At 35.2% G+C, this 26,796-nt stretch overlaps 1 protein-coding gene across 2 annotated transcripts; it reads right to left on the bottom strand.

Moving 5' to 3' along the window:
• Nucleotides 1-10,181: 10,181 nt before the first annotated feature.
• Nucleotides 10,182-13,140, bottom strand: LOC149223398 (uncharacterized). Of its 2 annotated transcripts, XM_089385825.1 has the most exons (3): nt 12,918-13,140; nt 12,724-12,823; nt 10,182-12,548 (listed from the first exon to the last, which is right to left on the bottom strand). In XM_089385825.1, exon 3 carries the CDS (start codon nt 12,258-12,260, stop codon nt 10,920-10,922), a length of 1,341 nt encoding a protein of 446 aa, XP_089241951.1. In that variant the 5' UTR covers nt 12,261-12,548; nt 12,724-12,823; nt 12,918-13,140; the 3' UTR covers nt 10,182-10,919. The 2 variants fall into 2 exon arrangements, with proteins under 2 accessions (XP_089241951.1, XP_089241950.1); XM_089385824.1 differs by having other exon boundaries at nt 10,182-12,823.
• Between the last annotated feature and the right edge of the window lie 13,656 nt (nt 13,141-26,796).

Genomic DNA, 26,796 nt, shown 5'->3' with positions numbered 1-26,796 from the left:
AGGACCTGGGGCTTATGCATTATTTCCTTGGTATGGAAGTATGGTAAGGAGATTGGGAAATGTTTGTCTCTCAGGGAAAGTATGCCAACGAGATATTGAAGAAGTTCCACATGGAGAGCGGAAAACCTATGGAGAATCCTCTAGCACGGAATTGGAGGAAGGAAAATGCTACTTCAGGTGAAGTAGTGGAGGCTACTATTTACAGGCAGCTTGTGGGTTCACTTATGTATTTGGTGAACACACGACTAGACATGTGTTATGTAGCTAACTAGCTTAGTCAATAAATAGTTAAGCCAACGAAACATGTGTTGAGATACCTCAAAGGCACCACTCAGTTTGGTCTTTGGTACAAGCGAACAGAGGGAGTGAAGTTGCAAGGATTCACAAATGTAGATTGGGTAGGAACTCCATCAGACATGAAAAACACATCAGGATATATCTTCGGTATTGGGTCAACAGTGCTTGGTATAGCATGAAGCAAAGATCAGTTGCATTTAATTCAACAGAAGTAGAGTACATGGTTGCTAGTCAAGCAACTTGTGAAGCTATTTGGATGAGGAAGATTCTTGTTGGGTTATTTGGTCAGATGATGGATCCCACTATGATTTACTTTGACAATCAGAGTTGTATCAAAATCTCTGAAAACCCAGTTTTTCATAATCGATCTAAGAATATCAACATCCGGTATCACAATCTATGAGATTGTATGCAGAGGAGAATCATGTTGTTCGAGTACATTCCTATAGAAGAACGGGATGCAGATATTTTGACAAAGGCATTGTAAAGATGCAAATTCGAGTTCTATAGAGGCAAGATCACGGTAGTAGATAATCCCTTTCTTGTTGAGGAGTGTTGAAAATGGCAACAAGAAGATTCTGATTTAATTTTCCTTTAAATTAGATTAGGAGAAAATTGTAATTCCACATCGCAAGACAATGATAATGAGTTAACTAAGTTAATTTCACTTAGTTGGCTCAATGAATTTGAGTTGAGGGCCTAACTCGAGTCATGTAGATTGGTTTCTAAATTTTAGGAGCTTAGGTTGAGTTTCATTTGAGTTGTAATATTTTAATTTAGCTAAATTGAGTTAATGCCAGTTAAACTAGTTCAAATTGTTGGAGTAACTAGTAGGAGGTTTAGCAGTGGGGTTCAGCTTCATGTGTTCACCCAGTTAACTGATAAATCCACCATAATAAACTCATGCATGCATGAAATTTGAGTTACCCAGTTGAGATTGGAGTTCAAGGGCAGTGTACTATCAGTTGTATAATTTTCTGAGTTGTATAGGTGGTGCATATAGTGAAAGAAAGGCCTATAGAGATTGTGCAATTCAGGTTGGAGATTTCCCTAATTAATAGGGGGCTAATTCCTTGAGAAACAATGCAAGGAAATAGGAGCTTGGCAGGATACAAAATTGGCTAAATATTGGTCAGAGTTAGCTTGTGAGGCAGTGAAATAGATTGTACTAGTGCAGAGGTTGCTCATGATTGAGCAAGCATTGTAAATCTTCTCTATTTTTCTGATCTAATGTAATATACAAATAGGAAGGGGTTTTGAGCAACAAGTTTTCCCCTTAGTAAAACCTTTGAGCATATGTGATTGAATCTTGTCTCATGTTTCGTGATTTCTCGATCGATTAATTGTTTCCACTAATGAGTAGAGTAGATTCAAGTCTTTTATTTTAACATATTACGTAAGTATTTTGAATCTACAAGGAATTCCTACACATCAAAACATCTAAAAAATCACAAAAACTAACTAAATTATAACTTTATTTTAAATTATATTATTATCATTAATTATTAATTATTAAAGATATTAATGTATAAGTTAAAATATATACATTTAAAAAAATATGGAACAAGATTCTTGACCATAGATATCTACCTCCATTTTACTATGGAGATTCTTAGTCTATAAATAGGCTTGGTATAATACCATGGGCAAATATTCATAATAAACATCAAAATACTTCATTATACACCTCAAGTTATTAAAATTTAAAAAAAATCATAAACACTAACTAAATTATAAATTTATTATTATTATTATGAATCAATAGATAATTTGAAATACATCTTCTAGATCCATTACATCAAGATTTGTGTTACCAATATTTCGAATCAACCAATGTAACTCATCCTCAAAAAGAATAGATGAAAACAATTTGATCCAACTAGAGGAATAAATAGGGAGGAACCCTAAGAACTAAAAGATGAAGTCAAAAAAAAATAGTCGTCTGGAAAAATAATAAAAAATACAATTGATAAGATAGTATATTTTAATAATAAATAATTATTATTAAAAAGATATTAAATCTAAATTAAATATATACTACCTCAAAAGGGAATATTAATATAAAATTTTATATATAATAAGATTAATAAGATTATTAATGGATGAGATAAATATAACATAATACTAAATATAGTAATAATATAATAAATATTATTAATGGAGGAAGAATAATATTTCTTCAATCTTTAAGTTGCTCAACACTATTCAATCTTCCCTCATATTCGTCAAAGACCCGATTGACCCCTTAACCACAAAACAATTTTACATGATCTCGTGCTCCTATGGGAAGCCCTATGTAGGAGTGATTGGTCATTCCATTAAGCTTAGAATTCAAGAATACTCTGCAGACATAATCATTCTCATTCCTCGGCTCTCGCTAAACATTTTGTAAACATTAAACATCACATACGTATTGAGGATGCTTGCGTCCTTACTAATATTTCTCACTATCATCATAGAAAGTTTAGAGAAGCCATCAAGACTAAGAAGGGGACCAACAATCTTAATAGAGATGATGGTTGGAAAATCAATAGAAATTGGATTCACACTCTTTCGTCCAAGTTTATTTCTTTTTATTTTCCATTTCTCTTCCCCTTTCCGCCCTTGGTTTTTAGGTCTTTTCTCTTTTTTACTCTTTTGGTTTTCTTGTTGTTTCCTTTATTCTTGTTTTGAACCCTAACCCATTTTTTATGATATATAATTTTATATAATAATTAATTATTACTACTTTAAATCTTCTTGATAATTCTAAAAAGCTACTATCCCTTATTGATGAGATATAATTAATAATTACTAGTCATTAATCACTATAAGACATAATTAATATTATTAATAATATAAGGTATTATTAATATTATTAATAATTTAGAGTTATTTTACTTTCTATATTTAAACTTTTTCCTTACATTTTACTTATACTTAATTCACCCATTCCACTTTAGCTTTGACTCATTCCTATTATTTATTATATTTACCTTTTCCATTAATAGCATTATTAAGTTTATGATATATAAATTTGCTTTGATTCATTCCTATTATTTATTATATTTACCTTTTCCATTAATAGTATTATTAAGTTTATGATATATAAATTTTTCTATTAATAATTTGTTATGACTTAATATATATTTAATTTAGATTTTATTATTTTTTAATAATTATTATTTATTATTACAATATTATATCTATCAAATTTTAGAAGTTTTATTATTTTTTTTAATGGTCATTTTTTTTACTCTTTAATTGTTAGGGTTTCTCTACATTTATTTCTATGGTTGGATCATATTTTCATCATATATTTATCCTTAAGATGAATCACATTGATTAGTTCAAAACGTCGGCAACAAATTTTTTTATGTAACACTAAACAACATTCTTAATCATTGAAATTTACCCCACTTTACTATGAAGATTCTTATTTTGTGAATAGGCTTTGTTACAATACCATGGTTGATCAATATCATATTCCCAAAAAACCATAACATATTTCATATGACGCTTGTTCATATGACATTTTTTTAATTAATCAATTTAATTAAAAGGGAAAAATGACATAACTACTTTGAAGATAAATCACAATTTTTTATTTGTGTATGCTACTATGAGTATTCTAGAATACTCCTTACAGGTTAAATCCTTACCATCAACCTAGTAATAATTGATAATTAAATTAAAAAATTGGAAGCTCTATTCCAAAAAAACATGCCTAATAGCACAATTTTTGATAATTAAATTAAAATTTTCAAAGCTCTATTATGAAATAGATACATTTATCGTCGTAACAAGCAATTAAGGGTACTCTCTTTGTGGATGAATCAATGATTGAATCCTTAATGCTAGTTCACAACCTTTACAAGCTTCAACTATTCTACCTTTTATGGTGATGGTAATTCCAACTTTCACAACCATGAGCTTTTGTACCAACATCGCTTGCACCATAACCTTCCTTGGCACAACACTTACAAGTCCCTATGGATCTCACTATGCACAACTTCCTTTGTAATTCCTTCAATGTACATAACAACCAATGCAACTTTCCAATGCAAATTGACATCCATCCACAAGCCTCTTTTGAAAACTCTATACAATTTTAACTCAAATTACAACTTGAAATGTAATTTGAGATAACAACATGGCCATTGATCTTGGTATCCATTATAGCAACTAAACCACCTCAAGTAACATAGTTGCCAACTATTTGGTTTTCAATTATTATTTTTTCATAATAAAGACGAGAATACTCCACACCAAGCGACCCTTATTTCTTTGTAGATATAACTAATGGTAAAGGAAGCATGGTATATTAGTGTTGTGTTAGGCAAAACAATACTATCAAAAATGTGGAATAAGAAATTTTAAGTAGGAAGGTTTGTCATTGAAACAATTCCGAGATGCACAATTGTTAAGCAGACATGACCTTTTTATTAGGTGTGTCAATAAACATGTAAAAATGGTGTTTTGTTATGGCAAAACAACCCTATCAAAAAATGTGGAATAAGAATTTTTTGAATAAGAAGATTTTTCATCAAAACTATACCAAGATTCACAATTGTTAAGCACATCTAACCTTTTTATTAGGTGTGTTGAGAAACATGTAAAATAATATTGTGAAACATCCCTAGTGAAAATATTTATTATTTTTTGTTTCACAATATAATTTAAGGGAAAGCCAAATAAGCAAATAAAATCACTCATCCAACCATTAAATTAACAAGAAATACCACTTCATTGTGACTTCCTATACTAAACATTTATTATTTTTTGTTTCACAATATAATTTAAGGGAAAGCCAAATAAACAAATAAAATCCCACTCATCCAACCATTAAATTAAGTAGAACACCACTTCATTGTGACTACCTCTATTAAACATAAAGATCAAATGTTTTGGAATTTATATACCATGAATATCGGGGAACTTATTTCTTAGTTACCATAATAATTTATAATAGTTATATTTAATTAAATATATAATTGATTAATGCTCCATTATGATAAATCCATATACAATATTCAATTGTCTTCTTAAAAAAACATCTGATAAGTAGAACAATTAAGCCTTACTCTGGGTCACTATTAAACATAAAGATCAAATGTTTTGGAATTTATATACCATGAATATCGGGGAACTTATTTCTTAGTTACCATAATAATTTATAATAGTTATATTTAATTAAATATATAATTGATTAATGCTCCATTATGATAAATCTATATACAATATTCAATTGTCTTCTTAAAAAAACATCTGATAAGTAGAACAATTAAGCCTTACTCTGGGTCAAGGCAAGGCATCTAATCATTCGCCCACCTTGTTAGTACTAGGTCTATTATGTCAACTTTCTTTATTCTTAATTAAACAACAAATATATAGCAATCTAACTATCTAAAAGGTAGAAGGACATATGATCCCACAAAATAATTCTATTATGTCTAACTTTCTTTATGCTTAATTAAAGAACAAATATATAGCAATCTAACTATCTAAAAGTTAGAAGGACATATGATCCCACAAAATAACGTAACGTTAGTTCAAGACCAATAAACAGTTCAAGACCAATAAACAAATATATAGCAATCTAACTATCTAAAAGTTAGAAGGACATATGATCCCACAAAATAACGTAACAATAGTTCAAGACCAATAAGCAACCATACCCGAACATTAGGTCTAGACCAATAAACATCCATACATGTTACTCAGATAAGTTGCAAGATACAAAATCCAACGACTTTATATACTGTTTCCAGCAACAACTTCAAGCTTGAATTCATATTCAACAATGCAACGTTATTTCCCTAATAAACTATAATCTCCCTACCAATATCACCAAACAGAATTAAAATATACTGTTCCCATCAACAACTTCAAGGTTGATTTCATATTCAACAATGCAGTTTTATTTCCATAACAAACTATAATCTGCCTACTTATATCACCAAACAGAATTAATTAAAAAATAAGTGTAAAAACAGTGACAGCAAACATCATACCTTATGCAAAGCATATCAATCACAATTTCAATATGAGAGAGTTCGCATAGGCTGCAAAATCTACTTAAAAAAAAATGGTGAATAGAAAAATAAAATTGAAAAAACCATTCATATTGAAAGCGAAAACAGGCTGTAACATGTGTCAAATTCACAAAAGCTTGCAGCTCTGTTCCGGAGAATATGCTCTTTGGAAAGAAATTAAGTTTCACATTATATTGTTATATAGCTCCAATATTAGAGGCCAACCCACAGAAACCATGATGATCCGATGCCCCCCCCCCCAAGCTTCTTCCTGCTGCTGCCTGATGTTAATGGACTGCCTATTTTGGGGCCATGGGCCAGTGGACTACTGTTCCTGCTGCTATAAACTTCTGGTTATATCAGGGCCACGGGCCAGTGGACTACTGTTCCTGCTGCTATAAACTTCTGGTTATATGAGGGCCACGGGCCAGTTTATGTTGTTGCTTGTTAGATACTTCATAAAAATTAAGTTTCACATTATATTGTTAAATAACTGCAATATTAGACTCCAATATTAGAGGTCAACCCACAGGAACCATGATGATCCGATGCCCCCCTCCAAGCTTCTTCCTGCTGCTGCCTGATGTTAATAAACTTCTGGTTATATCAGGGCCACGGGCCAGTTTATGTTGTTGCTGGTTAGATACTTTATAAACTCTATGGTTTTTGTCTGCCCTAAGGGCCGATTTTAGCATGGTGTGTGTTTCGCTCGTGCTTGTACCATCTGCTTTTGAAGTCCATTTATTTTTGTATAACATGCCTATGTACATCTTGTATAATTAATAGTCAAAAGAAACGTTTATCAGAACGGAAGGCACTCAGATAAAATAATTCTAGATGTAAATTAACAAATCTCTTGTTTCAGCATAAAAATTCCTCGAAATGTCAAACCTTTAATCTGGCATCTCTAATGCCAGATGGATAACATCATGAATCAAAACCAGATTCTATTTGGATTGAAAATGACCATAACTAATCCAACCATGGTGTTTGACACAACTTGCGCCAAGAAGTGACAATCTTAAGGTGAGAGGCAGTAATCTTGCATCTTCTAATGTTATAAGAGACATTATGACAGCAATTGCTTTGTCAAACAGCCTCTGAAACACAACATAATGAGATCAAATTTTAGATAACATCTGGGAGACTGAGGGCATATGTTAAAGGAAAAAAAGAAGTAACAATGCAACAAAGCTTTCACAATGTCATAACTAGTTCTTTTTGTAAAAAGAAGACACTGATATCTGAACTTCGTGATATTATAATCATGGTACAACTTAGAAAACACAAATAACAAGTATGAACTGCAAACCCTAAACAGAACTGACATTAGTTTCCGCAGATGCTACATCAGCCAAAAAGATAAAGATAGCTCAAAAATGTTGTCTCATTTATAAATCAAAAACCAGAGGAGAACTTAGAGCTTTCCAAAGGATGGGCATAAAATTCTGCAGTGGTATCATATAGAACTAAAAGCATTTAACCCTGTGGACTGAATTGCTTTCAAAGCAATATTAAAATCTAGTAAACTTGGCAGTGCACTTCATACAACAATCTCTGATAAGATCTGCATTATCAACATGAATTATTTGCAGAGTTTATGATGTTTTGTTAAGCTTTACATTAAAGTCCAAAAAATTATACCTAAAACTAATAGTGATTAAATATAAAAATTAAGAGACTTGAATTCAAATAAGGCTCAATGTACCGTCAGTGACCCACAATCATCATCATCAATAGAAAAATGACCTGTATACCAAACTTAATGGTGATTAAATATAATTTTTAAGATAAATAGATTTCAATGAAGCTCAATTTACCTTCAGTGACCCACAATAATCATCATCAATAGAAACTGCCATATGCTTCTTCACAAAGTCTGCCACATTAAACTAGAAATCTTGCAAATCGTTGCTACAAAAGCCAACTGATTTATTCAGTGCACCATTTGAGAACGCTTGCTCAAAATTGTGCGGAAAAGATTTTCCTGCTTCCTAATAACGAGGGTATTGTGTACCCTGGAAATAAGCTTCCACATTTTTCAACTGAAAACCACTTTAGAACATTCTGACGAAAGACCATATAAATTAATTTAAAAAAAAAAAGTAACTGAAATATGAATAAAAAACGGTAACCGCAAGAGTGATGCCCAGCTTCAGAATCATTCGTATAGCTGCAATACAGTAAAAGTGTATTTCTCACCAAACTTCTATCAGCACAGAATAACGAAGGAAACTAAAAATACCCCCATTGGCACCCAAAAGAGCAACACAACGTTGTAAAACCACCAAAACAAAAGCACAAAGATACACGATGCATAATAGCATAAGTTAAAATCAGCCTTGAATTGAAAATCATAATAAATAATCCAGAAATGGTTCTGTCGCCAATTACAAGAAAGAGTGACATTCTCTAGGTATGAGACAGTAACCTTGCATCTTCTAAAAATGTTCTATGATACGTATTGTGACAACAAATATTCTGTCAAACACACTCTGAAATACGAAATAATGAGATCAAATTTTCAATAACAATTGGGAGATTTAAAAGCTTTCCAACAAATAAGGTGTGATAAATGAGGACATATATTACATGACAAAAAACAGTAACAGAGCAACAAATCCTCCACAAATATGCTAAAATCCAGTTCTTGTTTTATGAAAGAAAAACACTGATAGCTGAACTGAATAAAATCATAATATAAGTACAACTTAGAAAACACAAATAACAAGTATGAATGTAAACCCTAAACGGAACTGACATTAGTTTCCACAGATGCTAGGTCAGCTAGAACGACAAAAATAGCTTCCAAAATGTCATGTCTCATTTATATATATAAAAACCTGAGCAGGACTAAGAACTTTCCAAGGGATAGGCATACAATCATGAAGTGGCAGCACAGTGCGAAATGCATTTAACCCTGTAGACTAATAATCACTTTGATACAAAACAACAATAAAATCTATCAACTTAGGTGACTGCCACCTACAATAATCTGTGATAAATTACGCATTATCAAGATGGAATATTTACAATTTATAATATAATATTTGCAGTTTGAAACAAAATAATACCTTAACTGCAAGTGATTAAATATAAAATTTTAGAGAGAACTGAATAAAAAGCTCAATTTACCTTCAGTGATCGACAATCATCATTACCAATACAGAAAACTATAGCTGGCACATTAGCTGTCATGTGGTTCTTCAGACAGTCTGTCAAATTAGACTATTAATCTTACAAATAGTTGCCATAAAAGCCAGCTGATTTATTCAGTGCCCAATTCAAGAATGCTTCCTCAAAATTGTGCCGGGAAGGTTTTCCTGCTTCCTAGTAAGGAGGGTATAATGCACCCCAAAAATAAACTTCCACTTCAAAAAAGTGCAATTTAGAATGTTCCGACTAAAGACAAATTCTTACCGCAAGAAATTCAGTAAATAGGTAAAAGGCAGTGTAGTGGTGCCCAGCTCAACAACAACTCTTATAGCTGCAGTACAGTAAACTGTATTTCACACCAAAATTCGGTCAGCAAACAAATATGAAAGAAACCAGATTTAACATCCTGGCACTGAAAAAACAACACAGCATTGTAAAACCATAAAGACGTTAGAAAAAGCTATAACATATTGCCAGCTGAAATGGAAAACGTATTATGGCAGTGTATCTGCAACATATTAACTACTTTAGATGCAAGATTACACATTTGAAGACTATGAGGCATGTCAATGAATATAACAAGATGCCAGAAAAAATATCTTTGATGTGAATCAATTTTGTACAAACAATGTAACTTTAGTTTAGATAAATGGAAGCTATCCCACAATGTGAGATTGCAAAGAAACAAAATATCACTAACCACAAACTCAAGTCTGACATTTTCAACTGATTGGGAAGCTTCACATTAGAACTTTTCTGGATATGGCTACTTAACCACATTAAGAAGGTGTTGTTTTCCATTCAAAGCCTGTTTCCCAAGCCAGTTCTCAGCATTGAAAATACATACAAATGTACCACCCTAGATCCCAAGTGTGGCACATAATCCCTAGACCCCATCAATGATTTGATTTCTACAATCAGCTCAAGCCTTATGTGCAAAAACATCCATGTCACGTTGCTCTGCAATGCTCATTAAAAAAAGGGTGGCAAGCAAATTTCAAGAATTGCAATAGTGGCAGGACAGCCCCAAAAGTGATTGTTTTAACATACAACAATGCAACCTCCTTCTTTCCCTAATAAGTGTGGGGGAAGTGACTGCTCAACTGTCACAATGTATCCATAATTTGTTTGGATTTGGACCTTTTCAAGGTGATTTACAGGTTTAACTTCCTTGGGGAGAAATCTAGCATTTCCACCCTCTGCCTGTAACTTGCCCAGAAGATTGAATCCGCATTTGAAAAGAAATACCTAACTTTCCTGATTCAACTGAAGAGACAGGGCAAATATCTTCAGAATAATTAATGTAAAAAGAGTTCAAAATTTTCTCTCCTTGACATTTAAAATAAAATGCATTTTGCTGCTTTTACAATGACCTGAATGGTGGCAGAGCTTTGGAAAGGTAGAAGCTTCAAGCAGCGAACAAGGAACTGATAATAGAAAAGTTGTAACCTTTCATTCTTCAGATACAAGTGAATTAATTTTTTCCAGCTGCAATGGCCAGTCTTCCCCAAGTTGTTGAGGGTTCAATTCCATTGCCACCTTAAAATCTAGCAGGGAAAGTGGGGAACGACTCCTTGCTTTCAGTGGAGCTTCTATGAGAGTGCTTGTGCTTTGCACCTGCATAGAATGGGCCGGCCAGAACCCATTCACACCTGGTCCTAACTTGTATAGATTCTGCTTAGGTGGTGCTTGCTTGCCCTGTTCATGACACAATTTTGCTCCCCTTAAGTCTATGCTAGACTTGATCAACCTATTCAAGAAGCTGTTCAATCCACTGTTTAACAATTTAGCAGATTCCATGGATACACCTTGCAAGCCTTCTGCTGCTGCTATCTGCTCCATCCGCCTATGTAATGTTTCAGTATCAGGCAACAATTCACAATTATCAAAACCCTCATTTCGGTTACTCAATGTACCTGTCAGATAACTTACTGAGCCATTGTAGGGGGCTCTCCGAGCTGCACCAACACTTCCCGGACAGAAAGGAACTCCTAAAGGAGCTTGCAATGGACTTTCAACCCAGATGGTAGACTTATCATCTACTTGCTCTACTTCTTCCCCACCTTCCACAGTCACTGCCTCAAGGGCAGCTTTGCTGTCAACAGATATTTGCTCCTGGGGAGTTGCAATCCTAACCCGTTGTCTCTTTAAAGAAGGCAGAGATATACTATCAGTCTCAACTTCAGGCTGCTCAGCCGTACCTGGAGGACGCTGCAATGGCCTATACAGATCACAAGAGTTCAAGTCACCATTTTCTGAGGATTTAACTGCAACTTCGTCACTAATAATTCCTTGTGGTGCACTATGATCTGCCCTTCCATGGGGACCCAGAGGGCTCGGTCTATCCCTAAACCTGCGATCCCTGCCAGACCTGCCTTTGCGAGGAGATGAAGGAAATGTATCCCCATTGGCCCAAACTGTCGCAACTGTAGGATGAGTTGGAGAAGGAGAATTCTGCGGAGAACCATCTTCGTTCCCAACACGTGGGGAACTAACTTTCCGACGAGCACCTTTTAGAGGCTTATCAGTATCTCGCACAGCAGGCTGTGGGGGAAGAGTAGCCTGACATGCATTCGTCAAAATGGCTTTAAGTAAGTTATTGTGCAAACTAACATTTTCAACGCCAATCGCCGAGCAGCAAAGCTTGTCAAATTCACGCTTTTCAAGTTTCCTGCTCAGAAAGTTAGTGAGGTAGTTAAAATACCGCTCGGATCGCTCAGGACCAATTTTCTTCTCAATCTGAGCCCTCAACTCCAAAGTATTTATACGGGAAGGCTGCTCTCGGGGTGGCATTTCAATTGGTCAATGCCATACAAGTAACTCAGTTTACAAGTTGTGCTCCCACCCCCACACACAGCAACCCCACAGTACCACTGATAGTATTAAGCCACTTCAAACCCTCAGTACTCCCAATCAAACTCCCCTATGTGCTGTAATTAGGGCTAGTATTGCTAACCCCAATCAACCACTGAGCCCCAAAATTAAAACCCACATCAAGAAAATTCCCTGTACACTGAAGCTACTGGGCAGCACCAATTCCTCTCCTTTAAATTTTCCCACTGCCGCACACCCACAAATTACCTGTTTGACGACTTTGGATCTATCACTTCCCCAAAAAACAAAATAAAACACCAAATTGAATGCTACAATCCTTCCAGTAAACCCATTTCCAGTACTAATTCCATTGCACCCATTGATTACATAAACTGAACTAAGCTCCAGAAAAGCCCTCAATTTTTTTTCCTGAAAATCGTACCTGTTCTGAACTTCCCGCAGAAATTCGTAAAACCATAATCGATCACATTTATGAACAGAAAAGCTGCGGCAGATCCAGGGTTCCTTTTGGGCACTAAACCCTACCCAATTGCAGTCAAATTGTAATCAAAATTATGAGATTAATATGCACCAAAAATTAAAAAACCTTATAAGAGTTTCTTGTATTGGCCCGACCTTTATGGGATTTCCGACAGTCGTCCGAAGGAACTGCTGCTTTCCATTCTCAATCACCCGCTCGATCGCTCCCTCCCTCGATCGCACCCTGGCTGCAAATACTACTACTGCGTATACACCCTCGCTTCCTTACTTGGACTACCTCAATTTTACCCTTTCCTTCATAATATTTCCCCCTTTTTTTTCTAAGCCTTCGCCCTTGTGTATTGGTATTTTTTCTAAGCCTTCGCCCTCGTGTATTGGTATTGCAATGAGAGTACTCAGTGCGAACATGAAATTTGTTATTAATGTTTTCCACTCCTATACGCGCTTTGTCTTTTAAATTTTTGCTTATCACTAGGTGTCTAATTATCTTATAATATTTGAAATCCAAGGAACACCTTCTCAAGTGAAGTTTATGTACTTGTTTTCTTTTTAGTTTCATGAAGTCAATATTTACAGTCTTAAGAATTTTGTTGTTGGTATGATTAGAGTGTAAATATTTTTAGAAAATAATTCATAATAAAAATTTTAAATTAAAGGAAGATTTATTTTCCAAATAGCTTAATCAACTAGAAAAATATTGAAATTGCTTTTACATCATTGACTACACTGACTAGACTAGGCTGACTAAACTAATTTTAGCTAGACTCACTAGACTAACTTTAGATGTTTTGTTTTTTTTACCATTTATTTATAAATTTTGTATTTTGTACACTCCCCTTACCTAATAAACTTAGGTTACAAAAAGAATGTATAAATATTACCCTAAGAGAATGTATAGATATTTTGTTATTCTATATGAAAATATGTTTTATTTTTAATAAAATAAATAATTTATAAATAAATTTTTAGATATAGTTAATTATTAAATTATAAATGTTTACCAGATGCAAAATAAATAGTGATAAAATGTACTATTAATAAAAAAATTATGTGAAAAGTATTGATTTGAAATTTTATAAGTGAATGCAATTTTAGCTTTGAGGGTTAATTTAATTGGTCGAGTTTTCGTCACTAAAGCACCTCGCTAATAAGATGTCGCGGGGTTAGTAATTCTAAAAGCCCGCGAGGTTAGACTCTGCTAATAAGTCGGCAAGATGTCATCATTTTAGGTTGATATGCCCAAATATTTTTTTAGAAAAAAAATGAAAAGAAAAGAAAAACAGAAGTGAATGTCACTTCCAAACTAACCAACTTGAAAAAAAAAAAAAAAAATATATATATATATATATATATATATATATATATATATATATATATATATATTAAACCATAAATACATTTTATAAGTTAATATAAATGAAAATTATTTTGTGTATGTAATGTTTATAAATTAAAATTTAAAAATTAAAAAAGAAATTTATCAAAAAAAAATATCAAAAGACAAAAAAAATCATTTATTAATATATGTTTATTATACTTGCTAAAAATCATTTATTAATATATGTTTATATACTTGTTAAGTTACTTGTGTTTCTGTTTACATGAAGTTGAATATTTTTTCTTGAGTCTTTTGGGCTTACCAATTGTTATGATGTTGGTAGTTAATATCATTTTCCAAAGTAATTTAAAGAAGAAAGGAAAAATTTATAGATGTGTTTGCTAAGTATCAACAATATTTACTTACTTAAGGATAGTTGATGAGATAATAAATAGATAAAACTAGTGCATATATTGGCTCGCCAAGTACCAACGTGCTATTCACTTACTTTAGGATAAGAAATGAGACGATAAATAAATTAAACTAGTGTAAATTCATTTTAATACTGAATTGTTTAGGCAAGGGAAGTTTACTCTTTTTTTATTCTTTTAAGGTAGAAGTGGTTTATGTTTTTCCACTAAATTGAAGTTACTAATAGAGAAAAAAAATATTTTAATACTCGCAATATGGTTATTATTGTATGTTAGTTACACTAATTTTTTAATGGTAATGTAGAAGATGAAATTTTGTCATTCAACGGCATTGTAAATCACATATAGAAAACAAAAAATAGAGAATGACAAAACTATATATATATAAAGGAAGTAATAAATTCTTCATGAAATAACGAAATAACTTGAAGAACTAGAATTATAAAACATTGTAATAAAATTTAGGTTAAACTTTCTATATCAAACATATGTCATATTTACTTAAAATTATTGTTCTTATAATTTAATAAATTACACAGAGAGAGTGATATGAGGAATCGATATCTAGAACATACAATTATTGTTGTCACTAAGAATCACATAGTGTTATTGTCTAGAAAAACCCCATTGGCTTGGTCTAATAATATGTAATCCATATCAAATAAGGTTAGCCAATATTTGAATTGAGGTGGACAACATAATGCTCATGAGTCCCAACAACTTAAACTATCCTTGATGGGCTTAAAATTTAATTTATACATATGTGTGTATGACTAGAGGAATAGATAATTAGATTGATATCGTACTTACATAATACATAGTTAATTACTAGACTGATCTCGTACTTACATGATACATAGTTGATTACGACGACTACTATTATAACATTTAGTTTAAAATTATGTAAAAAAAAACTTTTAAAATTTTAAACAATTAATCATTACATGACAAAAACCTTAATAGTACACTTATTTAATAGCTATTTTATACTTTATAAACAAAATTTAATAAAAAATTATATGAATAAAAAATTACATTTATTACATAATATAATTTAACTTACCAACAAAATTATAAAAACTATTCCCACACATATTAAAAATAAAAATAAATAAATAATAAAATGAAAAAAATAATTAAAAATTATTATATATAGAATAATAGTACATACCATCCATACCCAAAACACTCAAAAAGTTTTTCCATAGTGAATCTACTGGGAAAACTTTCCCTCAAACATATTTGCACGTGAACAATAATCTAAGGAAGTTGTCGCAAGTATAGATGATTGAGAAGTGGTCAACTTTGACTATGTGATCTTCCTGCTTGATCTTTGGTTAAAATGTACGCATAGTACCTCGATCACACATTTTTGCATTGAGTTGCTTTCATGGGGGCTCAAAATTTATTTATTATATATGTGTGTTTTTTTAAAGATTAAAAGTAGGGTTACAATTTAAGAATTTAGATTTCATTTTTTCTTATTTTACAATTAAAGTAAGACCAGGGTATGGGATGGAAAGTGCATACAAAATTTAAAAGTGGATTCATTTTTTTAAACTAAATTGTTGATGGGGAACTAGCAACCTTTTCAGATATATGTAACAATTTGAAAATTGGAGCCAAGATCTCAGACTCCAACGGGAAGCCTATCTTTCCAGCATTATTATGATGGGTCAACTGGGTGGAGGAGCGTTACTATGATGGGCCATGGTGTCCCTCTCATGGGATTTGAAACCGGGTGGAGGGGATAATATCCTAGTGAGACAACCACCTCGTTGTCCGGCGATGAGGAAATAAGTGGATTCATTACCATACAACTAATTGATTATTATTAGCCATTTAGCTTCATGTAGGTAAGTTTAGACTAAAGTTTAAAATGATCTATTAATTTTATAATTAAAAAAAAAAAAAAAAATTGTTTATTAATTTTAACCAATAATGATAAGGTTGTTATTTGAATTTAATTTTTAATTTTTTTATTGAAGTTTAGTGCTTCTTAATTTCAAAATTATCTTGTAAATGTTTCTCACAATTATCATCAATATTACGTTTTCACATATATATGTAATATAGTACGCTAATCTTATAGTAAATAAACTTTCTTTCTTGTCACAAATTTAATAAGAATTCAATAGAAATTTTAAACATGAGCAAATCCTATGGTCCAAGATCCATGTATAGTGGATTACGACGACCAAGATTATCAAAAATTTTATCATTGTTCTTGATCGATGAGAACTCTAACTTTATGTATCACTAGATTACAATTAAAAGGAAGTTTTCTACAAAATTAATTGGTTCCAAATGTAATTAGTCCATTTAACTTGTCGTTGAACGAAATACATAGTATACTTATTATAAAGAATTCAACCAAGTTTTAAACTATATAGACTTATTTATGATTCTCTCATGTGATAGTAAGCAATACATATATGTCATTGGCTTTTCACCACACATTCCTAGGAAACAAATCCCTGAGGAACTCATGTGTACAACCTCATATTTTGAGGACGATACTTAGTTTGAAGTGGATGTTATAGTTGAAGTTCACTTAAACCCATGGGACTTAAATTGTGAACCTACAAAGCATGTTGTGAGTTTTAAGCCTTAACAATAAATCATTGTGAATACATATTCCTTATACAACAAAAATGAAAATAATCCTTCTCACACATAGTACTAAAAAATTTACCTTAGAAACCCTTAATTGGGAAAATTGCCAATTATTTAGAGCCATACCTTTAACCCTCATTGTATTAACTTCACTATATGTAATACAATCTATATGATCTTGTGGGATCAACAATCCTAATCCATTTACCTAGATTAGATTAAAACCCTAAATCCATGATTGGAATTAGATTATAATGGGTTGAAAGCCATTAGTAGGAAAACATCAAAAGAGGCAAAAAATGGACCAAAACAACTCCACCCACAAAAGTAAATAAATAAATAAATAAATAATTGGGGCTCCACTCTTGAACCCACATATAGGGGGTGCTAGTTGAAACACCCCCCACCCCCCCCCCCCCCATAACTCCCCTAACATGCTCGATGCAAAGAAACACATGGAAATAACTATGCAAATAATATAACACATACCCAACATTCTCCCACTTGTTGTTTTATTTGCATGCAAGGGGCTCGGTGATTACATGATCAACAATTTAGGGTGGCAATTCCATTGTTTCTACATTGAGAAAACTTCTCAATGCTAACAGACTTTGGTAATGAATCTACAACATTCTTCAAATTATGCACCTTCACCAACAACACCTTATTGACTTCAACCATGTCTCTTCCAAAGTGACATTGAACATTAATATGATTTATCTCAAAATGATAATCAAGTTTCTTTTCCAGAAATATAACATATTATTGTCACAATCTAACCTTACAACTTGCTATACAAACCCAATGCTTGAACACTATTTTTATAACCATAGAACTTTCTTACTTGCATGAGTCACTTCCATGTCATCAAATTTTGTAGTTGAGAGTGCAACTACATATTGTCTGTTGCTAATCCAACTAATTGCTCCTCCCAAAAGATTAAACACATAACCACTTGTAGGTTTTATATGATCTATATCATCAACCTAGTCCATGTCAACAAAGCCATGTAATTCCAACACTCTATATGCTTTAGGTATTCCTTAGTAACCAATTCCATAATCTATAGTGTTATGCAAATAATTATAAGTCCTCTTTAAACTATTCAATGCTCCTTCTTTGGTTTTGAAATATAACTACCTAAATCTCTCACCACATGTGCAATGTTTGGTTTAGTATAGATCCTCGTGTTACCCACCATTTTGTGGGTGATATCCTTAGGAGAATTTTTTTTCTGAGATGGTCCTCAGCTGGCAGCCAGTAGCCCCTTGTAGCCACCAACTAGCTCATTGTGCCATTTCTCCGCCACCTAAGCTAACCATGTGGTCCCTCACCCATCTCCCATGATCGTATGTTTGAAGGTGGGCCTCCCAAACCTAAAGGTATGCCTTGTTATTTGGTAATTGAGTATTGCAATTTGTTTACCATGGATACTTATGGGCATGGATTAATGGGGGGATTTAGTGGAAAGAGTGGGCTAGGTCTGTGCTCTTGTCCCCTAGACCTCTTTTAGTGTTAACCTTGGACCCTAGTCCCGTAAGATCTCATTTGTTGGCTTTTGAGCTTTAGGGATGGTACTACATGGGAAACCCTGATTTTGGTTGCGTGGTCCCATTCCCTCATCCACATATATCACTCCCCTTCCGCTCATTATAACCCCATTCATCATTTCTGCCACCTGGGTCCACATTCCTCCAATGGGTCCACATAGGGTTAACCTCCCCCCTTCCCTTGCCCACACCTTGGTTCGAGCTGGGAATGATGTCCTAGAGGTTGATGCAGCTGAAAAGAAAAGTAAAAGCATAATTGGCCACATTTAACAGGAAAATGTACCACAAAATGCAAAAGATGGTCGGGACAAACACATTTAGCACGTGGGAAAAAGTCAATGCATGAGTTCTACCCCATTCTCATGGTCATCACCTAGGTTCCTATAGGCCCTAGATGAGCCTCCTTTATCATTTAGGAACCCATGATTGTCCCAACCCCTGGTGGGCGATGAACCGCCCTACCTTAAAGGAGATATCCACTGTTATACCTTATACATCATGCTCTTATCCCTTGATCCTCGAGTAGTTAAACAAAGAAAAATCATAAAAGGCAAAAGGAATATAAAGAAGGGTGGAAAAATCAAGGTCGAGGAACCTCATGCACCACGATTTCTCCCTCCTATACATTATATACCCAAGTGTGGGCTTCCATTTTCTTAGCTACCCTTGTACCCCAACATGTGGCCCATGGCTTCCCATTTTCATTCCCTACTCCATTCATCTATTTATCACATGCCATCACCCTTTGAAGGATGTACCTTGGACATACTATCCCCTCTAAAGGTAGAAACCACCTAATAGGATACTTGGTTAACCCCATTTGGAGCTTGGAGACATTAGCAAATGCTAAAGCCTGCTATGGAAGGGCATATTTACGAAGTGTCCACCTATTATCCATGGTTTGTAAGTTCTTTAACTCAATTTCCTTTGATGAATTGTTATACTGGAAGGCTAGGAGACACATTGGATCTTATGCAGGATTGCAAATGGTCTCCATTTTGGGCTTGGTCTCCCTATACGGGGTCCTAACCCTCCAGAGGGTTACATTGGCACATGCAGGGTGTGTGTTGAGAGCCATGGGCCTCCACAACAGTAGACAACACTCCATGGATCCCCAAAGATGTTCATAGATTGCTCGAGATTCACCTATTAGACGAGGAAGATGCACCTGTCGGCCCCACAATTGTACCATGCACTTGGTTGATGACCCAGGACCTGTATGCTGATGTGGCATCACTTACCCCATCATATGAGCCCTTACAGATGGTCTACAGGCATATTTGACCTACTTGGAAACCCATGAGGTTAATTGTGTGCCCTCCCACCTTTATTTTTTGGAGAACAAGGGGCCAACCCCTTGTCCACTACTTTTTGGAGTCCTATTCATCATTGTGGCACTTATGGACTTCATTAGGATTCTTCGAAGGCTCAACGACATGTATTATTGATCATTTGACCTCTTGAGAGGCGTATTCTTTGGTCTATGAGCTAGTTTGGTGGGCTTGTCACCAAAAGTTAGTTGTTTTGCACATTATTTTATTTTAGGGGCTAATGTATGCCCAGGTAGCTAAATCAAACTCATTAGAAGTGTATAAATAGAAGTGATGAGGATTCATTTTAGCATCATCACTTGGATTTGGAACTTGTATCTCTTTAGAGATTTTCTCTATCCTTCTTTGAGGATGAATTTTTGGAGCATGGAATGAATTTTTCATGTTTGGATAATTCTTACATGTCTTGGAGCTTCTTGATGGCAAGTTTTTTTTATGGTTGGATATATTCTTATACATGTAAGTACATTTTAATGTTATTCTTTCTTTCTAATTTGGTCACATACATTATTGTTGGGATTTCGCCATTCTAGGGCTTATTTGTTGCATCTCTCCATGTGAAGTTGTGGAAATTTTGTTTCTGGATAGTGAATGCTTCATGTATGGGCTATGTATAATGAATGTTCCTAGGGATGTTTCATTGCTGAAATTCATCTTAATAATCCATTTATCTTGCAAATTGAAGTATAAAGTCTTTGAAGTTGTTGTTGTTGTTGCCTTAGTGTTAAGAAAAGTTGTCTTTGAGGCCTCCTTGACTTAGAAAATTCAAAGGTCTATAGTCATAATTCTACCTGACTCCAATCTCCCCAAAGGATTAAGCACTGGTCCACCCAAAGGTGGTCACCTTAAACCTTTTTCTGTCTCCCCTTTCCTCTCCCATAGGTCTAGTCCTCTAGTCACCTAGGGCATCAACTATCTCACAATCTAGCCATCCAAATACTTTGATATTTGGTCCACAACTGCACTAGTGTGTCCTCAAGAAGCCCTCCAAATTTCATGAGATTCCAACGGTGGGATCTTGAGATATCACAAGCCCTAGCTCGAAGACCAATTATTGCCCTTGGTTTCCCTTAAGCTAGAAGCCTCACTATGATCCTTGCATTGCCTTTTATTTAAAATTCATTCCTTGATCCCTTTCCCCTCCCTAATTAAGTCAAGCATATCATTGGTTTCTAGATCCTATCCCCTTAACCCAACCTTGGGTCCACTTGGTCATGTGTGGTTTGATGCACTATCAAGGTTAATTCTTCAAAGATCACCTAGAACCCAAGTTTCCAAAGGAATAATAGGGCTCAGGGATCTCCTTCACAAGACACATACTCAAAACCTAACCCTTGAAATTCTCCCCAAGCCCTTCCTAGAGAGCCTTCCATCTTGTCTTCCAAGACAAGAAAGCCACAATATTGAGCCTCTCTTGTGAATAAGCTTCTAGAATCACCCTTTATCCTACCTGTGATCTATTAATCTTTGTGATCCTTATCATACTGGGTCTCCTCCCATTGGTCAAATTCCATAAATAGTAGGGAGCTGTAGTTGAGGTGGCAGTGGGCTATTACTCCATTGTTTCCCTTGACCTATGAATTGTCCCTTTAGGATTCCCTCCTAGGACCCTTGCTAGTTTGAACGGTAAAATATTTGCGCTATTGTCGGGGACACGAAACATGTGTTTGGTTTCCCATACGAAATATTGACATTGTTGTGTGTGGAGCATGATTGTTCAGAGGTCTTTGTTTCAGCCGGATGTATACCCCAGGAAGTTTGTACACCCCTCCACGCGGGGGGGACTTGTCCCCCCCGCGGGGGTCCGGGGGGGTCCAGGGGCCAGCAGTCCCCCGGCGGGGGCAGCACCCCCGAAGCTAAAAACAAATGTAAAATTGCCTTGTAAAAGTATAGTAATTTCTAGTCAATCTGGGCCGTTCATTAGGCGGATGATCTGACGGTAGAACTTATGTTTAGTTTAGGGTTTTTTGCCCTAGAAGGCAACCCCTCTCTTTGTATGAGGGTATTGTATTTGAGGCTGTGATATAGATGTGTATTATGTGAGCGAGAAACAGAGAGGTGAGACTGTGAGAGAAAACAGAGGATATTACAGCGGATTTGCTGTAGGTTGTGTCTCTTCATTTTGCTGGATAATAGAAAGGAAGGATTGGCTGTTCGGGGTGGACGTAACCCAAACTGGGTGAACCACGTATATCTGTGTCTCTCTTGTTTTGTGCGTTTTCTGTGTTTATATTTCTGCAATATTTTATGTGTTCCATTGCTCTGTAATATATAATTTTCTAACAACTGGTATCAGAGCCGAAGGTCTATTTGGCTGATAAACTCGCAGGAAAGAAGGGTTCCTGGTTCGAGTGGGATCAATGGCGGAAGATGGTAATTTTAGGGTCGAGAAATTTAATGGCCAAAACTTCTCGCTGTGGAAGATGCAGATGGAAGATTATCTGTATCATAAAGATCTATACCTACCATTGGGCGGAAAAACAAAGATGCCGACGGGTATGAAAGATGAAGAATGGAACCTTCTCGATAGAAAGGCACTCGGAACAATACGGTTGTGCCTTGCTGCATCAGTCGCCTTAAACATTTCGAAGGAAACCACGACAGAGGGTTTGATGCAGACGTTGTCGAAACTATATGAAAAACCCTCGGCCTCAAACAAGGTATTTCTTATGAAACAATTATTTAATATGAATATGTCGGAAGGTGGATCTGTTGCAAACCATTTAAATGATTTTAATACAGTTACAAGTCAGTTAAGTTCTGTAGGGGTAAACTTTGATGATGAAGTTAGAGCTCTGTTATTCTTGTGCTCATTACCAGAAAGTTGGAATGGTTTGGTAATGGCCATTAGTAACTCCGTTTCTGGATCTAGTACTTTAAAGTTTGATGATGTTGTCGGTGCTATCCTTAGCGAGGAAATGCGACGGAAAAGCTCCGTGAGACATCGGGAAATGCTTTGAGTGCAGAGTCTAGAGGAAGAAAAATGGAAAGAGGAAAGAGCTCAAGATATCGCAGTAAATCAAGGAAAGGCAGATCCAAGTCCAGATCGGGGATAGTGTGCTGGAAATGTGGAAAGAAAGGACACTTAAAGAAAGACTGTAGATCTCGAAAGGGAAAAGAAGGAGATGCACAACAAGAAAACAATCATGAAGCAAATGTGACAGATGAGGTGTTACAAGATGCTTTGATTCTTTCTTTCGAAAATATTATTGATTCCTGGGTGGTAGATTCAGGGGCTTCATTCCATGCCACACCTGATAAGAAATACTTTCATGACTATGTTCAAGGAGATTTTGGACAAGTTCGTCTCGGTGATGATAAACCCTGTAAAATCGTTGGAATGGGTAAGGTTCTTGTAAAACAGCAGAATGGAAACCAATGGCTATTAAAGGAGGTAAGACATGTTCCAGATCTAAAGAAAAATCTGATTTCAACAGGGCAGTTAGGCGGTGAAGGTTGTGTGACAACTTTCACAGATAAAGCTTGGAAGGTGACCAAAGGAGCCCTGGTAATAGCAAAAGGTGAAAAGGTTGGTACATTGTATTTATGCAATGGTATTTCTAACTCTGTTAATGATTTAACTTCCAAAGGAGTAGATGCAGCATTATGGCATCATAGGCTCGGACACATGAGTGAAAAGGGAATGAAGATTCTACACTCAAGGAATTTGTTACCAGGTTTGAAGAATGTTGATTTGGACTTCTGTGAGAATTGCATTTATGGAAAACAGAAGAGAGTCAGATTTCTCAGAGTTGGGAAAGAAAAGAAGAATGAAAAATTAGAGCTTGTACATACAGATGTATGGGGACCTGCTCAGGTATCATCTCTCGGTGGCTCTCGTTATTATGTTACTTTTATTGATTATGCAACTAGAAAAACTTGGATTTATTGTATTAAGAATAAATCTGATATATTTGAAACTTTCAAGAAATGGAAAGCTTTGGTTGAGATTGAGACAGGAAAGAAATTGAAGTGTCTTAGATCAGACAATGGAGGTGAATATTGCAGCAAAGAGTTTGATAGGCACTGTTCAGAGCATGGAATTCGCAGAGAGAAGACAGTTCCAAGAACACCACAAGAAAATGGTGTGTCAGAAAGGATGAACAGAACAATCATGGAGCATGCAAGGTGCATGAGATTGCATGCAGGATTGCCTTTACAGTTTTGGGCAGATGTTGTAGATACTGCTATTTATCTAATAAACAAAGGGCCTTCAAGTTCCTTGGATGGTGGTGTTCCAGAGGAAGCATGGACAGGTAAAAAGGTAAACTACTCCTTTTTAAAGCCTTTTGGTTGTGAGGCCTTTGTCCATATTGATAAAGAAAATAGAACAAAGCTTGAGGCAAAGTCAAAGAAATGTACCTTTATTGGATATGGTGTTAATGATTTTGGTTATCGCTTATATGATTACGAAACATTAGGAGCAGAGATGTAATATTCAATGAAAAGGTCTTGTATAAGAATCAGTTGCAGGAAAAGAAACAGGAAAAGGAAAACAAGGAATATGCAGTTCTTGATGAAATCACTGAAAAAGGAAAGGTGCCTGAAAATAATAATAATCAACAACCACAACAACAACAACCACCACAACAACAACAGGCACCCCAAACACCTAAAAGTGGTGTTAGAAGATCTACCAGGATAAGTAGACCCCCTGAACGATACTCTCCTTCATTATATTATTTATTGTTCACTGATTCTGGTGAACCCGAATGTTATGAAGAAGCAATGCAGGTTGAAAGCAGGAAGAAGTGGGAGGTAGCCATGGAAGAAGAGATGGACTCCTTAATGCATAACCAGACTTGGGATTTAGTCAGGTTGCCTGCAGGAAAAACTACATTGAAGAATAAATGGGTTTACAGGCTTAAGGAAGAAGATGGAGGAAAACAGAGGTACAAAGCTAGACTTGTGGTGAAGGGGTTTGCACAGAAGAAAGGTATTGATTTTGATGAAATATTTTCTCCTGTTGTTAAAATGACTTCAATCAGAACCATTTTAAGTCTTGTAGCAGCTGAAGATTTGCATCTTGAGCAGTTAGATGTAAAGACAGCCTTTCTCCATGGGGATTTGGAGGAAGAGATATATATGCATCAGCCACAAGGATATGAGGTGAAAGGGAAGGAGAAACTAGTGTGCAGGTTGAAGAAGAGCTTGTATGGCTTAAAACAGGCTCCAAGGCAGTGGTATCTAAAATTTGACAAGTTTATGTCTGAACAAGGTTATACTAGATGTCACTCTGATCATTGTGTTTATTTGAAAAAGCAAAATGATGGCAGCTATATTATATTGTTATTGTATGTGGATGACATGCTTGTTGCAGGATCTAACATGCAGGAAATAAATGTACTCAAAAGAAAATTGGCAAATTCATTTGCAATGAAGGATTTGGGAGCTGCAAAACAAATCCTTGGTATGAGAATCACTAGAGACAGGAAAAATCGTAAATTAACATTGTCTCAGAATGAGTACATACAAAAGGTGTTGAAAAGATTTAACATGCACAATGCAAAACCACTTAGTACGCCTTTTGCTAGCCATTTCAAACTTAGCAAGGAAATGTGCCCAAAGACCCAAGAAGACATGGATTATATGTCTAAAGTTCCATATGCATCAGCAGTTGGAAGCTTAATGTATGCAATGGTCTGCACAAGGCCTGATATTGCACATGCAGTGGGAGTTGTAAGCAGGTACATGAATAATCCAGGAAAGGAACATTGGATGGCAGTGAAATGGATTCTTAGATATTTGAAAGGTACCACAAATCAAGCATTATGCTTTGGTGGTGCAAACATTTCTCTACAGGGATATGTTGATGCAGATATGGCAGGTGACAGGGATAACAGGAGGAGCACTACATGATATGTATTTACTGTTGGAGGAACAGCTGTCAGTTGGGTTTCAAAAATCCAAAGTGTTGTTGCACTTTCAACAACAGAAGCAGAGTATGTTGTTGTTACAGAGGCTAGTAAAGAAATGATTTGGTTACAAAGGTTTATGGGTGAATTGGGTAAGGAGCATGATATGGGCACGTTATACAGTGATAGTCAAAGTGCCATTCATCTTGCAAAGAACTCAGCATTTCATTCTAGAACTAAACACATACAGCTCAAGTACCATTTCATACAATCAGTGTTGGAAGATGGAGAGTTGAAGCTGGAAAAGATACACACTAGCCAGAATCCTGCAGATATGCTAACAAAAGTTGTAACCAGGGAGAAACTGAGAATATGCTCAGTTTCAGTTGGTCTTCAAGGATGGCGATGAAGATGAGAAACAACCAGGTCCAAAGAGGAGTCATTGTCCAGCAAATGAAGCAGTAGTGGAGTTTCTACAATCATTCTCCAAGTGGGAGATTGTTGTGTGTGGAGCATGATTGTTCAGAGGTCTTTGTTTCAACCGGATGTATACCCCAGGAAGTTTGTACACCCCTCCACGCTGGGGGGTCGGGGGGGACTTGTCCCCCCCGCGGGGGTCCGGGGGGGCCTATCCCCCCCGGCTGGGGGGTCGGGGGCCAGCGGTCCCCCGACGGGGGCTCGGGGGCAGCACCCCCGAAGCTAAAAACAAATGTAAAATTGCCTTGTAAAAGTATAGTAATTTCTAGTCAATCTGGGCCGTTCATTAGGCGGATGATCTGATGGTAGAACTTATGTTTAGTTTAGGGTTTTTTGCCCTAGAAGGCAACCCCTCTCTTTGTATGAGGGTATTGTATTTGAGGCTATGATATAGATGTGTATTCTGTGAGCGAGAAACAGAGAGGTGAGACTGTGA

Source organism: Pinus tabuliformis, chromosome Q (genome assembly GCF_031772625.1).
Source record: "Pinus tabuliformis cultivar Carrire ecotype Pingquan chromosome Q, CPIR1, whole genome shotgun sequence".
NCBI classification, from domain to species: domain Eukaryota; kingdom Viridiplantae; phylum Streptophyta; class Pinopsida; order Pinales; family Pinaceae; genus Pinus; species Pinus tabuliformis.
The sequence above is the reverse complement of the archived record's forward strand: the minus strand, read 5'-3'. Positions and strand labels throughout refer to the sequence as shown.

What these genes read in the sequence shown, in the direction of transcription:
- LOC149223398 (XM_089385824.1), bottom strand. Translation starts at nt 12,260, where the DNA reads ATGCCACCCCGAGAGCAGCCTTCCCGTATAAATACTTTGGAGTTGAGG.